We start from the raw sequence: 15,450 nt of genomic DNA, 5'->3' as shown, positions 1-15,450 counted from the left end.
TCCATTTAAAGGGAGAAAGGCAACACTATGGCATTTGAACACTGAAAATCAACTTCCTGTATTAGAACCATTTCATCCTGCTGCAACCTGAAAGAAGTTGAGGCACCACCAAAGCACCTACATTAAATTTACAAAGTAAAGAAGGCAAGTGCTGCCTGAGCAACTTCTGTGGAATCAGGATTCAGTGGCCTATGTAAAATATTAGTTCCTGTCAAACTCCCTTACAGCAACTCCAATGCTGAATCCACACAGAGTTCCTTAGTGCCATGCACTTGGAGATGAAACCTGGCATCTTGGAAAGAAGGTGGCAGGATGTAGCAAGGAGATGAGGAGGTATAGGAGGCAGGAGGGAAGCAAGGCAGTGAAGACTGAACCTTCTGAACATCAGAGCCCCGCTGAGGCAGCAGATTTCATTTCTAGTGCCTTATTTCAGCGTGAAGATGCCAAACAACTCACACTTACGAAACGGGGAGGACATCTGAACTTACATAAATGTCTGGGTTTACCTCAGGCACGAAGAGATTGTTGAGATATGGACAAAACATTTTCATGCATGAACTTCTAAAGAATTTTGTCTACCCAAAGAGAAAAAAATGCAAAAAAAAAAAAAAAAAAAGAAAAAAGAAAAAAGAAAAAAGAAAGGAAAAAAGCAAGCAGCTTTTGGTTTTAAAAAGAGAACCCAAAAAGCTCCATACGACTCCAGTCTATGGAGTAGGAGACTCAAGACTTTGGCATCTTGCCAGACTTGACTCTGAACATTTTATGGAAGGTTAGAAGTGCACTAGATAAAGGAGTAGCGTTTAGAGGGAGAATATTCTTCACGATAGGCACTTTCACAGTGACTGCAGTGCTTTTAAAAAATAATCTCAAGTTTCCTAGAGCTCTCTATTTTTAATTTGTTTTTTCCCCCAAGAGTTTTAGGGTGCTTTCCTACATAAATGGCACTTCAGAAGGATGAGTTACCACTTTTAGGCAGCATGTGAGATTTTAAAAGCTGGAGAAGTCAACTGCTTATAGCAAAAAAGACTTTTCTGTAGCCCATCCACATTATGGAAGCCCTTCTGCCAGATATCTCCAAGAGTTTTTAAAATGGATATGCAGATATAGTTGCCTGAGAATAAAGGAATTCCCCCCCATTCCCATCTTGAAAGTTTCAATATGCTGCTACAATAATAAATCCTGTAACATACCTTACACGTTCTACATGCTTTTCCTGTGCAAACCCATCTGTGTACAAGGGTTGGGTTTTGCTTTTTAATGTATTTAGGCAGAATTATCTTGTATCTTCAGTTACGCAAGCAGCACATCTGTGTCTATCAGACCAAAAGCATTTGCAGAGAAAACACTGTATTAAAATTCCTGGGTTTGGTCTCTCATTCCCAGGGTTATGGGAGTGCCTTGGATTGCTCAACAGTGACCCCTCTGTCAGCCTCTCCACAAAGGAAAAGACAAATTCGGTGTAATCTGTGTCTTTATGACACCTACCAGCTCCGTGTCTTACATCTTCCAGACTCCAGATCTTGCTCAGAAGTTTTGGAGGTGATGCTTCTAGTCCTGAAACCACCACACTTCTATCCAGTGAAGGTCTGGAGCCAATGTGTAGATCTAAGCATCTCCCTACCTGCCAGAGCTGGAGCCACTGGAGATCTTGGGGTTGGGGGTTCCTGTGTCAAAGGTGGCTGCAGCAACGCAGGAGGTGACAATCAGGAGCTCTTCAGGAGTGCTGGAGGTCCCTCCTTCTTTTCTGGGCTTGGCTGAACAGTCTCAGCAAAAAAATGGGTAGGGAAAAGCTGCCTGAAGGTCAAACCCAGTGATTACCTAGCTGATATGCTGAAGAGGGGATTTCAGCCACGCCTGGCCCTCCAAACTTCAGCAGCTCCTTTCATGTCTAAGACCTAGTTTTTTTTTTCTCCCGTGATGCTGCCTCTGTTATTTGGCCTCTTTAATAACCCTCAGTTGGGAAGACAAGGCAGCCCCAGAGGAGGACAACCCCTGTGCTTGGAGCATGCATCTGAGTGCCTCTTGCATGTGTGCCTTGTGTGCTTTTGACACAAACGTATGGCTGAGTTCATTTTAGAAGGATAATGTTACAAAGCAAAGCAATTCTGGCACAGCTTCTAGCACTTCTGACACGAAGTGGCCTTTTGGGCCAGTCAGGAAAGCTACTGAGAGGCTCTGGGCTGTCTCCCCGGTGCAGATTGATGCTGAGGAGGAAGCTGGACTGGAATTTGGGTTGGATTCAAAGGAGAAGTTAAAAGTTTGAGGGGAGCAGATGCTCAGCTGGTCCAAATCAGAAGAGTTTCGTTGACGAAATGATGTCACCATGGACTCAGCCTTGTCTGCTCCTCTAAACAGTTCAAGGCTCTGGAGTTGGGAAAGCTCAGGTGGAGATCTAAGGAGCAGAGGTCTCTTCCTTTCATTTCCCTGGCGCTAGTTTTGAGTGTTGCTGAGAAACTCCAAACCCATCCAAATACTCCCAGCTCCAAACATGACTTATTTGGTCTATTTAGCCAGTTATTGTAAAGATTACATTGCCATCACTGCTTCAAGCAGACCAATTTTCTGAACACAGACCTAATTTTACAAAGCACTCAGAGCTGGCAGTAGTACCCTTAAAATCACATCTCTACCTAGATTGAGTATTAACCCAGCCTGGAAAAACAACAGGCCAACCTTGTGGGCTCGCTCTCTTGCAGGATTGCTTGAGGCTCTTAATCCACTCTCTCTTATTTATACAGCTCCAAATTCTGATGTTAAATACGAAAGAGCCTTGATAACCTGACATCTGAAGCTTAATTTGGCCCTTTGTTAATGGAGCTGCTCCACACAGCTGCTTGTGTTTGTTCTCCTGAAAACCAGAAGGCAGCTGAAAGAAGGAAATTGGATGTTTTCACTTTTAAAATTCATATTTTCAAGAACTGTTCCCAGTATTGATCCTAACATACTCTGCCTTTTTAGTTCCACTCTGGCAAGCACTGTCAAACGTGTGAATGAGCCTGTGGAGGAGTGCATGGAGGAGGATAACCCTTGTGTGAAATCTAAAAGACCTAATGGCAAACCAAGGCATTCCTCTGGCCACAGCCCACATCAAAGGCAATTTAAATCATCTCAAGCTGTGCAGACCCTGCCTTGTACGTGGGCATCTGGCAAGGAAGTCAATATAACTACCTGCCCTTCACCTCTGCAGACTTTTTGCTCCCATTTCAATGGGTGCCCAGTCACGGTTCCAGAAGGTAAACCAAAGAGACAACACAATCCTGGCATGACACAGCCTAAAGCTTTTCTTTCAGAGGGTGTGGATGAAAGTAGCCCTGAGTGAAGATAAAAAATCACACCCAGATTCCAGGTTAGAGACTTGTCCCTGCACAGTTCACCTCCCCACTACAGATGAGGGAGGAAGGCTGCTAGGTTGTCATTTCCACCTGACAGCCTGGCCTCAGTGATGGAGTGCCCAATGGGAAGAGCTGCTCAGAGTGGTCTGTGGGAACAGATGGGAGATGCTGTCCATGGGAATGCTGTGCTCTGCCTTAGGAGAAAACCAGCACAGCAACACGCTCCAGCATCCCTCTGCAGCACACTGCATGGTACTGGGTACCCCAGCATGGTGTTGTCTGTATCTAGTTAGGGAATCACCACCATTTCCATCCCACTCACCTCAACCAGAGTGCTGCTTGTGCTCACCACCCCCACCCACCCATGGCTCCTTGCTCACATGCTGTGCCACCAAGCCAGAACACACAGCAGGTCCTGGCTGCTGACTCTGCTGGCACCTTCCTGCCTGCAGCCTTCCCAGAAAAAACATCTTTGGAAACGGTTGGAGATGCGATACTGACCCTTTGTCTTTCACAACACCATCAGCTTTTGGTGTAAACACAGAGTTCATGTGTTGGGCAGATACTGAGAAAGTCACTGACCAAGGAAATAACAAATAAATACCAAAAAAAAAAAAAAAAGGAAATAAATAAAAGAGATGGTATTTGAGCTGTGGGGGGCTTCTTGGAAAAAGGGATAAAATGCCTCACACAAAAAAAGGCAGTAAACAGTTTATGTCCTGGAAGAGCCACTTTATAGGGTGGGTGGCTTCCTGTTGTGTCAGGAGGTGACACGCCACCAGCCAGCATCAGCCATTCCCAAACTCTGTTGTCTTTTCACAACAGCAAATGGGTGCTTGAAAAATTCATCGCTTTACCACTTATTTCTGTGTGCATGGAAAACTAATTCCATCCTCCCTGGGCTGGGAGATAGGCTGTGGGGAAGATGCTTGGAGAAAACCTGGAGGGTCTTGCTAACGTCTGAGAAAGGCACAGCAAAGACTTAAAGGCAGGCAGCAACAAAAGCACTGCTGCCTCGTCTAAAGCAGCAGGAATGAAAGGCAGAATCTAAACAACACAAGTGGGGAAAAACCTATTTACATTTTTGAGAAGTTTCACTCTTTTTCTAAATGAGCTCAGGCATCCCTAAGCATGGAGTTAGCAGTGATGTAATTTAAGAGGACACCAGCAGAAATGTGGCACAAAGCTGCCTATTCTTTTGTCTTTGTGTTTTGCCTCAACATCCTCTCCATCCTCTGTGAACACAACTTCTACACAGCACCATGCTGACAGAAAGAAAACACCTTCAAAAGTTTCAACCACTTCCATGAACCTCCATAGGGGTCCTGAATAACCTCCACAGGGGTCCTGAATACCCTCCACCTCTGCTGGGGCAGCAGTGAAGACAGTTTCTGCACCTGGGAAGGAATAAACCCCTGCACCAGTACAGGTGAGGGGCTGGCCTGCTGGAAAGCAGCTCTGTGGAGAAGGACCTGGGAGTCCTGGTGGACCACAAGTTCACCATGAGCCAAGTGGCCAAGAAGGTCTCCTGGGGTGCATTAAGAAGAGTGCAACCAGTAGGTCAAGGGAGGTTCTCCTCCCCCTCTACTTTGCTTTGGTGAGGCTGCATCTGCACTATTGTGTCCACTTGCAGGCTCCTCAGTTCAACAGGGACAGAGTCTCAACAGAGGCTACAAACATGCTGAGGGGCCTGGAGCATCTCTGTGAGGAGGAAGGGCTGAGAGACCTGGGGCTGTTTAGCCTGGAGAAGACTGAAAGGGGATCTGACCAATGCTGATTAATAGCCAAAGGGTGGAGGTCATGAGGATGGGGCTGAGCCCTTTCCAGTTGTGGCCAGTGATAGGGCAAGGGGCAACAGGTCCAAACTAGAACCCAGGAGGTTACACCTAAACATTAGGAAAAATTGCTTTGGTGTGAGGGTGCTGGAGCCCTGGAGCGGGCTGCCCAGAGAGGCTGTGGAGTCTCCTCTGGAGACTTTCCAAACCTGTCTGCACATTCTGATCCTGGGCAACCTGCTGTGAGCTGGAGAAGACCGTGTCCAGAGGTCCCTTCCAACCCCTACCATTCTATGATTCTATGGTTCTCCATTTGCCAAACACTTCCAACCCATTTGTCATTTCCCTTACTCATTTTTCTCTCCCTCAGCCTCTTGTGCACACGATATTGAGCAATGACAACCAGAGGAGGATGCAAACTGCTTGCAGCTTGAGAAGTGAGCTCAGGATATGATTCCTCCTCACCGGATGCCTGGAAGATGTCACTGAAATTCTCTCTCCCTTAGTGCAACCAGCGTGGAGCCAATATGAACTCCCAGCAAAGTGCTTAAACCCCCATTATTTATAATAACTGTTAAATGATGAGACATTGTTTACCCAGATCACAAGATAAATTCTCACTTACAGAATGCTTGCCTGACCGTCCTGAACGTCATCTGGTTTTTATTTAAATGCAAAATGTAATTAGGCTCCCAATAACACAGCAGAAGAATTCAATAAGAGAGGGCTTTTCACTTACAGTTTAATATTAACATTTTCCCATAAATGTTAATGAATAAAAGTCTACTGTTTTATGTATTATCCATGGTGGGGAGACAGCAGGCTAGGAATGGAAGGAAAGTTAATCTTTTGGTACCACAAATGGCCATATATACCTCATGGAGAACTAACTGTTCCCAGCATTAACAGAGATCTGGCCACAACACAGATTTCTCCTGGGGCAGCCACCACACCTGGTCCCATGGGATGTGTTCCAGGCAGTCTCCCTCCCCACCAATCCTCCCTCAGTCAAAATTCTCTTTTTTCCCCCCTCCTTTTCCCCTTTTCCTCTTTCCCCTCATCCTGCTTTCTGCCAGACCAACTCCACCAGACCCACTATGAGCATCAGATAGTGAACAACATCACTGGTAAGCAAGGATACAGTTCCAAGCCCAGATGTTCCCAGCCTCCACTGCGGATAGCAAGGTTAGACTGTGGGGAAAATCAGGTTACTATTTGCCTGATAGTCTGCTAGAGACATGGTGGGGGTGATGAGAGGTGATGGCAGGGCTGCAGACTACATTATGATAATAGAAAATGATGTGGCATCTGAATGAGTGGGAGGAAGCCCTTGGAGCTGGTGGAGGTGGCACTTTGGGAGTCCGTCAAGGGACTTGTGCCTCATGATGGCAAAGCATGAGGAGCAGATCCCATGGTGGAAAAGGAGCCTTTGTGGCTGAGCTGCCTGAAAGGGCCAGAGGCTTGGTTCACCCAGGAACATTTAAATTGTTTTAGCTTTAGACCTTCCATCTGTTGCTGGAGTTTTGCTGTCTTAATGTCTCTTTTGCTGTTTGGTGACTCATACTTTGTTGTATCTCTCTAACAAGAAGTGTTCATTTCACAGTTCAGCTGCACAACAATTTATTGCATAAATGTGTTTCTATTCTACAGCCTGTTCTTCCTTCTCCCCTGGTGAGGGCAATGCATGGTTTGAGAGCTTTGCAATGACCTCATAGTTGGACTTGATGATCAAAGAATCACAGAATCATGGAAGTAATCTCTAAAGGACATCTAGTCCCAACCACCCCTGCAGTAAGCAGGGACATCCCCAACTAGATTAGGTTGCTCAGAACCCCATCAAGCCTGACCTTAAAGGTCTTTTCCAACTCTATGACTTGGGCCATCATCCTTTCTCAATCTGGGGAGCAGTAGATGTCCTCAGCATCAGTGTGATGCTAATTCTCTGCATGGGCAGCAAAAGCAGTCAGCAAATTTGCCACAGGTTGTTTTAAGGTAAATAAAGGTTCAAACTTCCTTTTGCAAGACATTCAGGAGGTCTGCAATGAGCAGAAATGGGAGCAGTGTCAGCCTTGCAATCCCCAACAGTGAGATGCTGAGGTGGGAATGCAGTGGTGGCACAATCTCTGGCTGGCCACATATCCTCCACCACGGAGAACATGGCATGCCCTGTGCCTCATCCTTAACATGATAGGAGTCATGTAAGGCTGCACAGGGATTTCAGGGCATGTTGGCCTCTCCAGGGCTCAGATGGCAAAGCTGCAGCAGAGAGCAAGAAGGCACAAAGGCAGCAGCAGTGTCAAGTGGAGACCAAGCCAGGAGCAAACCCCAGCCAGTGCTGCACACACCTAAAATTGTTCCTCTAAAAATCAGCCAAATTCCATAGGGCTCTCTGGGGTTGCTTAGCTTGGGAGAAGGGAGAGGAACTGTCTTGTCTTTATTCTGCCACCACCTCAGCAGCTGCAACAAGTTTTGGCTCATAAAACAGCTGTAAAAATACCAGCCCTGGTTCAAATGCTGGGAGATGAGGACTCTCATACTTGCTGAGAAAGATATGCTTGCCATAAGTTGTATCCCACATAAAAATACTAGGCAAAGACTCCTAAAAGGAATAACAAGGCAATTACAGAGACTAGAGGTGGAAAAATCCTGCAGTCTCCCAGTCTCCTGCACCCTGCTCACTGTGGGACTGCGCGGTGTGGGGCAGGCTTCGGACCTTGGACTTTCAAAGGGAAGATTTAATAAACACCGAGAAATATTTCTAAATATTTAGAAAACCCAAAATAACAGATTGCCAAGCCAAGCTGTACAAACAGAAAATGAATTTAGAAAACTGTTGAAAACCAACAGCTTCTGCCTGCACCAAAAGCCATGTCTTGAAATAGCAAGCATCACCTCATGGGCATGATGCTGCAGGGATGCTCAGCCCTTTGCAGAATTAGGCCTGACTGAATGTTCACTGTGGTTCTCCTCTTGTTCTCCTCAAAATCAATAGCAGAAGCCTCAGAGATGCAAAAAGCTTAATGCTTTAGGAGGTACTCAGCAAAACAGTCAAATGTGAGCAAAGCCAAGCGAGACACAACAGAGCTTTACATTTGCCTGTGAAACCCCAGAGCATTGCAGTAGGAAAATTAATTTGCTTAATCATTAGGAGGAAAAAAAATCCCAACAGAACAAAGACAACCCACAAAGCAAAGCAAAATCCAACACAACAACAAATCTCTAAGGAGAAAGGGAATTGTTTCTCTGTTAACTACTTTGGAGACAAAAGCACTGGAAGAAAAATGTCCAGGTCCAATAATGTTATAACCTGATTACAGCCTGCACAGAAGAGCTCAAACACGTGCGGAACAATGAGCAAGAAATTAAGTTTGAAATTGAGTGCTGGCCCTATCTTGTGTCACTTCTTTATATTCTAGCAGAAAGGACACTGCTGAGCTCATTTCACATACAGCAGTGTGAGCTGGCCTGGCTGCAGACATCATTTACTCATCTCCTAGATGCTGCTCCCTGCTTCTTTCTCCGTCAGGAATGACAAATCTAGAAATGTGCCTGCACTTTGTTTTATTATGGTATCGATTTTCCTGCAGAGGGAAAGTGCATTTATCCCCCAGGTCTGCGCGCTGGCAAGAAAGGGTTAACAAAATGTTTATCACAAAGCTGGCTTCAGAGTTGAAAGTAATGTGATCAGTAATGAATTTTGTGTTACATTAGGTTGTATAAATGGACAGACAAGCGCAGACAACAAGTGGCCAGGAGTCGGGGCTAATCTAATGATGTAAAAATAGAGACAGCACCAATTATACTTGGGGCCAGCTCAGAGCTCCTGCAGGGACTGCAAATGAATAGGTACAAATCAAATTACTGACTAATAGACGCACTACAAGAGAGGGCAGTCAATGCTAAATACATTAGGGCCTTGTGACCTCTCTGCTCTGAACAGCAGAATCCTAAATTTGACTTAAAAAAAAAATTTAAAAAAAATCAAAGCAACTCCTGTTCCTTTAAGGAGAGAAACAGAACAATGTCATTTGTGAGATGATTTGAGATACTTAGATGGTTGTGGGGTTTTTTTTTGTTTGTTTGCTGTTGTTTTGTTCCCCTATGACCACCTTAAGGATGTAACTCTTGGAGAGCTGATTGAGGGGGAGGGGGGGAGGGAGTGTTAGCCTTTAGAGCAAGGAGAAATATTCTTTGTGCAAAAGTTAAGACCTGATAACAATACAGTTGTGTTACATACCAAAACATTTCAAAGCCATGTGCCTCTTTGTGGTGATGTTTTTTACTGCTACTTCACCGGCTGTGTCTGTATCAAAAATAAAATAGTTCTTAAAAAATAAGTAAATAAAATTGCCTTGGTTTAAGAAGAAGAGAAAGGAAAAGGAATCTCCCCACACCACAAATGATAATAAGGAAGTGCAGTTGATCAACTTGTTACCAAAAGGCAGAAAGTCAGAGCTGTCTCGGGGGCATTATGGTCCCTTCAGAAACAGCAATGAATCTAAATTCACACCAGAAACATTTGTGGTATCAACATTCACTCCCCCTCTTTCCTTTCCCCTTAAATAATGTATGACCTGGAAGAAATTCCACTAAAAACTCTTGGGGCTGGTAGTGAGGCAGATTTGGAAACCTGGGAAATGGTTGGGAATTCAAATGTCCTTGTGGGCCCTGGCCAGGCTGTGAAATGGGGCTGCTCCAGGGATAGCAGTTTGGGGAGGAGAGAGCCAGAAGCTGCTGCTGAAGTGCTCGACGTCCTGCACGGGGCAGCTGTGCTGTGGTTGCATGTTGCATATGAGAAACAACCAAGAAACCCATGGCAAAATGTGGGCACTGCAAATGCTGCTGCTCTTCTGCAGCACCTCAAAAAGGGTGGCTCCTGAAGAGCCCTGAATCCTCATCTCTTTTAAACAAGGCTCATGCAAATAAACCTTTTGTAGGAAGAACTGCATTGACCTCTCGGACTTATTTGAGGGGGTAATTTAATCTCTGACCCTGGGATGAATATTCTGAGAGTTCAATGGCTGCTTTTAGCATCAATGTTATTTGATATCCAAGTATGTTTGCTGCCCAGGCTGATTTTGCATTGAACCCATGCAGAAATCTCCTAAGCTCAAAGAAATGCTCTTTGAAGGGAAAATCAATTGCTCTGTGCTCTTGAGTTCCTAGATCCCACGTCCCACTTGGGATGAAGACCAACTGAGGAGAAGGAAGGGAAAAATTACCTTGTAAAAACTGAAAGGAAGAGGAAGGAATGAAAGAAGGAAAGGAGGGAGGGAGGAAGGAAGAAAGGAAGGAAGAAAGGAAGGAAAAAGGAGGGGATGAAATTTTGACTCTCTACAGGGGCTAATCCTATTCCTGAAACTAAATGTACAGGTCCCTCTTTGTCCAGGTGGCTACTCCTCTCTAATCACAACTTGTGACCACAGACATCTTCTCTTTTGGAAGAAACCCAGGAAGGATGCTCCTTGCAGGGATCAGAAGAGTCACTTCCTCTCCTCTTCTAGCACAGATGCACACTTCCACCTTAGCTAGGCAAGCTAGAAAATGAGTGACTTCCCTTCTCCAACCACAAATTTCATACAAAGATTCACAAAAAGTCCCCCTGCAAGGCTTAGAGGTGTCAGGACCTGAGTTAGGCTCAGGCTGGTGCAACCACACTGCTCTGGCTGGGGACTAGGATCCCAACCACCCTGAGCACTGATCCCAGGCTTCCTACAGGCTATTCCCTACAGCATGTCTAATTAGCTCCACTTACTTACATCCCATTAATCAGGTTAAAGAGTTTGCTTCAACATACGAGCTCCCTTCATCACATTATGAAATCTGGAAGGAATCCAGGTGGTTTGTTGTGAGGGCCAGGTGCAGGGCATTTGCACCTCACCTCTGTGCCACTGGATTTCTGCAGGTGGCAGTTGACAGACTTAGAATTTTGCAGGAATTCTGGAAGAAAATTGGGTTTTCAAGGCCTGGAACAGGCTGCCCAGGGCAGTGGTGGAATTACCATCCCTGAAAGGGTTTCCAAGTTATGTAGATGTGGTGCTGAGGGACATGGTTTAGTGGTGACCTGGCAGTGTTGGGTTAATGGTCAGACTCGACAATCTTTAAGGTCTCTTCCAACCCAAATGATTCTGTGACTCCATGACATGACCACACCTTTTAAAGTTTTTAAACTGAAACCTTATAATGGTCTTTAAGCACCTTGTTTCAGATTCTTCAAATGGTGGTGCCATACCCTCACCCTTCCCTGCCCAGACCTACAGTGCTGGTTCTGAGATGCCAAAATTTAGGGGCTGCTCTGCAATTCTTAATAGAGGCTCTTCCTACAAGTTTGCATGAAAACCTGAGGTAGGATAGACAGAGAAAAAAGTTATTTTGCTCTGTCAAGTGCTGTGCAAACCGAGCCATTATAGGGCACTGGAATTCATAATGAACTAAAACAAAAGGATATATGCCCCCAGAAATCAATTCTCCTTTTGTATGTCCACAAAACTGATCCACCACCTGTAAACCACTGCAGCAATGTAGATTGGGGCATGCTCTGCCAAAACAAGTTAGATGTAAGTACAGCATTCAAGCAGCCAACCAAACTGTAACGGAGAAGACACAGCAGAGGGGTATGGACTGGAATCACACACTGCACACACAGAGTAAGTCCCATCCTGCAGGCAAGCCAGGGGTGTGATGCTGGCAGCAGCAAATTTGTCACTGAGGGAAGCTTGCAGGGTTGTCTATCCTGACAAAATCACCTGAGTAGTGATGAATCCTTATTTATTTTATATATTGACAGTTCTCTCTTGGAGACCTGTCTGTTGCGTTAAGACTCCTGAAGAAGAAATCTCCACTTCTGCCACTGTGCTGTGTGCTTTCCTGTAATTAACCTGAGAGAACACAGAGAATGGGGTTTGATTTGGTGAATTGTGTGGAAACTAAGCCTCAAGTTGTGCCTAAATTTAGCATGCAGCTAAACCTTTCATGCAGGTCAAAATAAGGTGAAGAAGCTGGGATGAACTGGGATGAGAGTATCTTTCCTCCTGGTGCTGCAGATGCACAGCTGCACCATTTCACGTCCACTGATGCTGTCCTGGAATTAGCAACTCCTTTCTGGGATGGACTAACAGATCTACTGATTTTCCTTCAGGCCAGCCTGCGTTTTAAGTGGAAGCCTAGTGAATTTGGCTCCCTGAGAGGTACACAAACCATGGAAGAACCCACATCAGCAGCATGGCTGCAGGCACCGTCCTCATCCCAGAGGGAATGGGCAGAGGGCACAAGGAGAAGGTTTCATCGCAGTTAACTCCCATGGCACAGGAACAGGGAATAGCCACAGGAATCATCTTCCACAGATACCCTTCAGAAAGCATCCTGTAGCTCAGACTGTAAAGGCTTGGGCCTCTTTTACATCCTAACTTCCAATATTCTGCCTAGAAATGGCTAAAACGAATTTGAAAGCTTAAGAAATGCACTTGTGGAAGGAATACATAAATCAGAGCATTTCCTGATTACAGTGTTTTTCAGAGGGAAAGATTTCTAGCCTGGGCTGGCAATTTCTGCATATCCAGTTTGAGTGGAATATCGTCAGTGAGATTTGTCTCCTGGAAGCAGAGTTTCATAAATCACAATGCTAGCTTTTATTTTTATGGTTTTGTTTTCGTTTGTTTTGAGACCGCAATGTGAAGCTCCAGCACAATACTCAAGAAACTACACTGCAAATATAAATATTGTAGCTGCTTGAAAACAAGGCTCTGCAAGCAAAAGGGGCCACTGACCACCAACATTTTGTCAGTAGGCCTTAAATTTTTTTTTTTTAATTTTAATTTTTTTCCCCAGTGGGAGTTTGACAGAAAGTGAAACAGCAAAACCATCTTCTTGCATCTTTGCCAATTTACGCCTTCTTTGGAATTGAATGTGTATCTAGGCTGACAGCTTATGTACAGCAGACTCCACTTAAGATAGACATGGGTCATCTGGATGATTGGATAACAAGGAGAAAAGCTGGTTTCCCAATCAAGTCAACTAGCTGGATGACTGGAGTTATCATTTGGGTCATAAGGAAAGCAGATTTCCAGGGTGGTCAGTTTCCAGACCTGCTTCTTTCCCCATCCCCTCTCCGACAGCCCTTGGCAACCAGTCAGAATCAGAGGTGGGAAAGACTCATCAGCATCTAATTCCCTTTCCCTGCAAAAACCAGATTATTCCTCGTGGTTTTAGCATCCTCCAGTTGGGAGTTTTTCTGTGCAACCAATTTTCAGATTGTTTCTGCCTCCGCCAGTAGCCAGGATGATGGAACCAGTGAGGTGTTGCCAACTCTGCTTTGCCATGCAATGAGGTAGGCAAGGAACAAAAAGACACTGTGAATATCTGCTCCCCAAAGTGGTCTGTGTGCCGTGGGCATGTGTTTGCTCCACACTCCTGCAGCATATCAGTCTGGATTACTAAATAAATCTACGTGTCAGCTATGTCCTAACAGTTAAGGCATTAAAAGAATCTATTTATCTCTTGCCATTAAGTGCATGTCAGGACCGGTTGAGCAGTTGATAAAGTCTCACTGTCCACCCTATTGCCCATTTGGTCTTTGTCCACACAGTGGACCTGAGCACTGCACATATCTTCATGATTCAGTTGGAATAAGACTTTGCAAATTTCATTAAACCTCTGCAGAATGTATTTATGGGCTCAAGAGTCTCCAAGGAGCACAAGCAGGGGTTAAAGGCATGCAAAACATAAAGGCATGCATAACATAGAGGCATGTAAAACATAAAGGCATGCATAACATAAAGGCAGGCTTGAGTTAAAATTAAGTCATTTTAGGATCATTAGAGAGAGGCTTATAACTTCCATAATTCTGACTCTAATGCAGAAATATAAACACTGTCATTGGAACCAGGGCCAATGTATAAATCAACTGCTAACAAGCCTATTCCTGGTGTCCTTCTCTGCTGAGCTCTTTGCCATCATTTCACTAAGGTGAGTGGGCAGCAGAGAACCCACAGAAGAAAACTGAATGTTTGCCAAAGATAATTTCAGTTCAGCCTTGGTTTGTGAAGATATTAAGTGGCTGGGGGAGGGGAAGTGAAAACTATCCTACTGGTTATGAGCCAACAAAGACACCTTTTCTTTGAAGCAAGCGTAATGTACCTCCAAAACTTATCTTCCCTCATTTATTAACCAGCAGACAGATGCTAGCACTTCACTGTGCTCCACAGCTTGATGAATGCCTGGCTGGCAGCCTGCCGGGAGCGTAACCACCCCTGTTGTAGCTACTCGACTCCCATGGCAAGTGCTGTCTTCCAGGTATCATCTGAGCAGGAGAGAACTTTTTATGGCCATCTGGTAAGAAGAACAGCTCAAGAGCTGTTAGGAGATGGAAGTGGAAAGGGCACAGGAGTTCACAGCCTTATCACTGGCTTTTCTCTGCTGCTCTGAGTCACCAGATGCCCAAATCCTGAGAATAAAGCACAGCAGTGGTAGAGAGAAGCCCATGACAGAAACACAGAGCGTAACGACAGCGAGAGGAGGGCAGTGGGATGGGGTGAGTTGGGTCAATGCTCATGTTACTATTGCTGCTTACATATGCTGCTCTGAAAGGACATCTGTCTTACCCTCCTTATGAAGATTTATGTGTCTGGAGCAAAAGCAGGGAGAAATCTCTCTGAATGAATTTTAGCTCAGCGATGGCATCTCTACACAAACCTTTCTGTCTTTGTACCTGCAGTACTGTGAGCCTCATTTTACACCAAAGAAGGTGGCACTGGCTGCTCTCAGCTGGGTTTGGGGAAAATGGAGAGAAAATATGGACCTCTGTCTCTGACAAATTCTGCTTTACCATATAATAAAATGTCAAGTCTCTGGGGCAGTCAGTCACCATAACTTGGCATGTCTAGATGGCTTCAGGTGTCAGAGGCGGCATTCCCCTCACCTTTCCCCTAACACAGCTAGCCTGAGGGAAGCTGACCCCTTACTGGAAGTGGACACCACCCTGATCACAGCATGGGGCAATAAGTGATGAAATATGTGCCTCTGTCTATTTTCACAGCCTGTTTCTCCACCTTCACAGCTCTCTACATGCATCAGCTGACTCACCTCCACACCAGCAATGTGAGGCATCTCTATCCTCATTGCAGTGATGGAGCACTGGTGTCATGGATATGTTCAGTGCCTCATCCAGGGCAAAAATCTGCTGGTGAAAATTTGCACCAGATCTGTAACTGAGACTCATACTTGGTGTTCAGCCAAATCTTTCTGTTAATACCAAATCTTAAACCATCCTTTGACTCCATGTCTTTTAAGATGCAAATCAGAGCAAAGCCAGTTTGAAAGGTGACAGGTTGGGCTAGGAAGGGTGC

At 45.1% G+C, this 15,450-nt stretch overlaps 1 protein-coding gene across 1 annotated transcript in view; it reads right to left on the bottom strand.

The window, feature by feature from the left end:
* The window catches only part of BCAS3 (BCAS3 microtubule associated cell migration factor), a 372,406-nt gene that overhangs the window by 8,106 nt on the left and 348,850 nt on the right, over positions 1–15,450 (bottom strand). The window contains exon 25 of the mRNA XM_054394123.1: positions 9,345–9,410. Coding sequence (XP_054250098.1) covers positions 9,345–9,410 — 66 coding nt within the window. The remainder of the gene's footprint in view (positions 1–9,344; positions 9,411–15,450) is intronic.

This window comes from Indicator indicator, chromosome 30 (genome assembly GCF_027791375.1).
Source record: "Indicator indicator isolate 239-I01 chromosome 30, UM_Iind_1.1, whole genome shotgun sequence".
NCBI lineage: Eukaryota > Metazoa > Chordata > Aves > Piciformes > Indicatoridae > Indicator > Indicator indicator.
The sequence above is the reverse complement of the archived record's forward strand: the minus strand, read 5'-3'. Positions and strand labels throughout refer to the sequence as shown.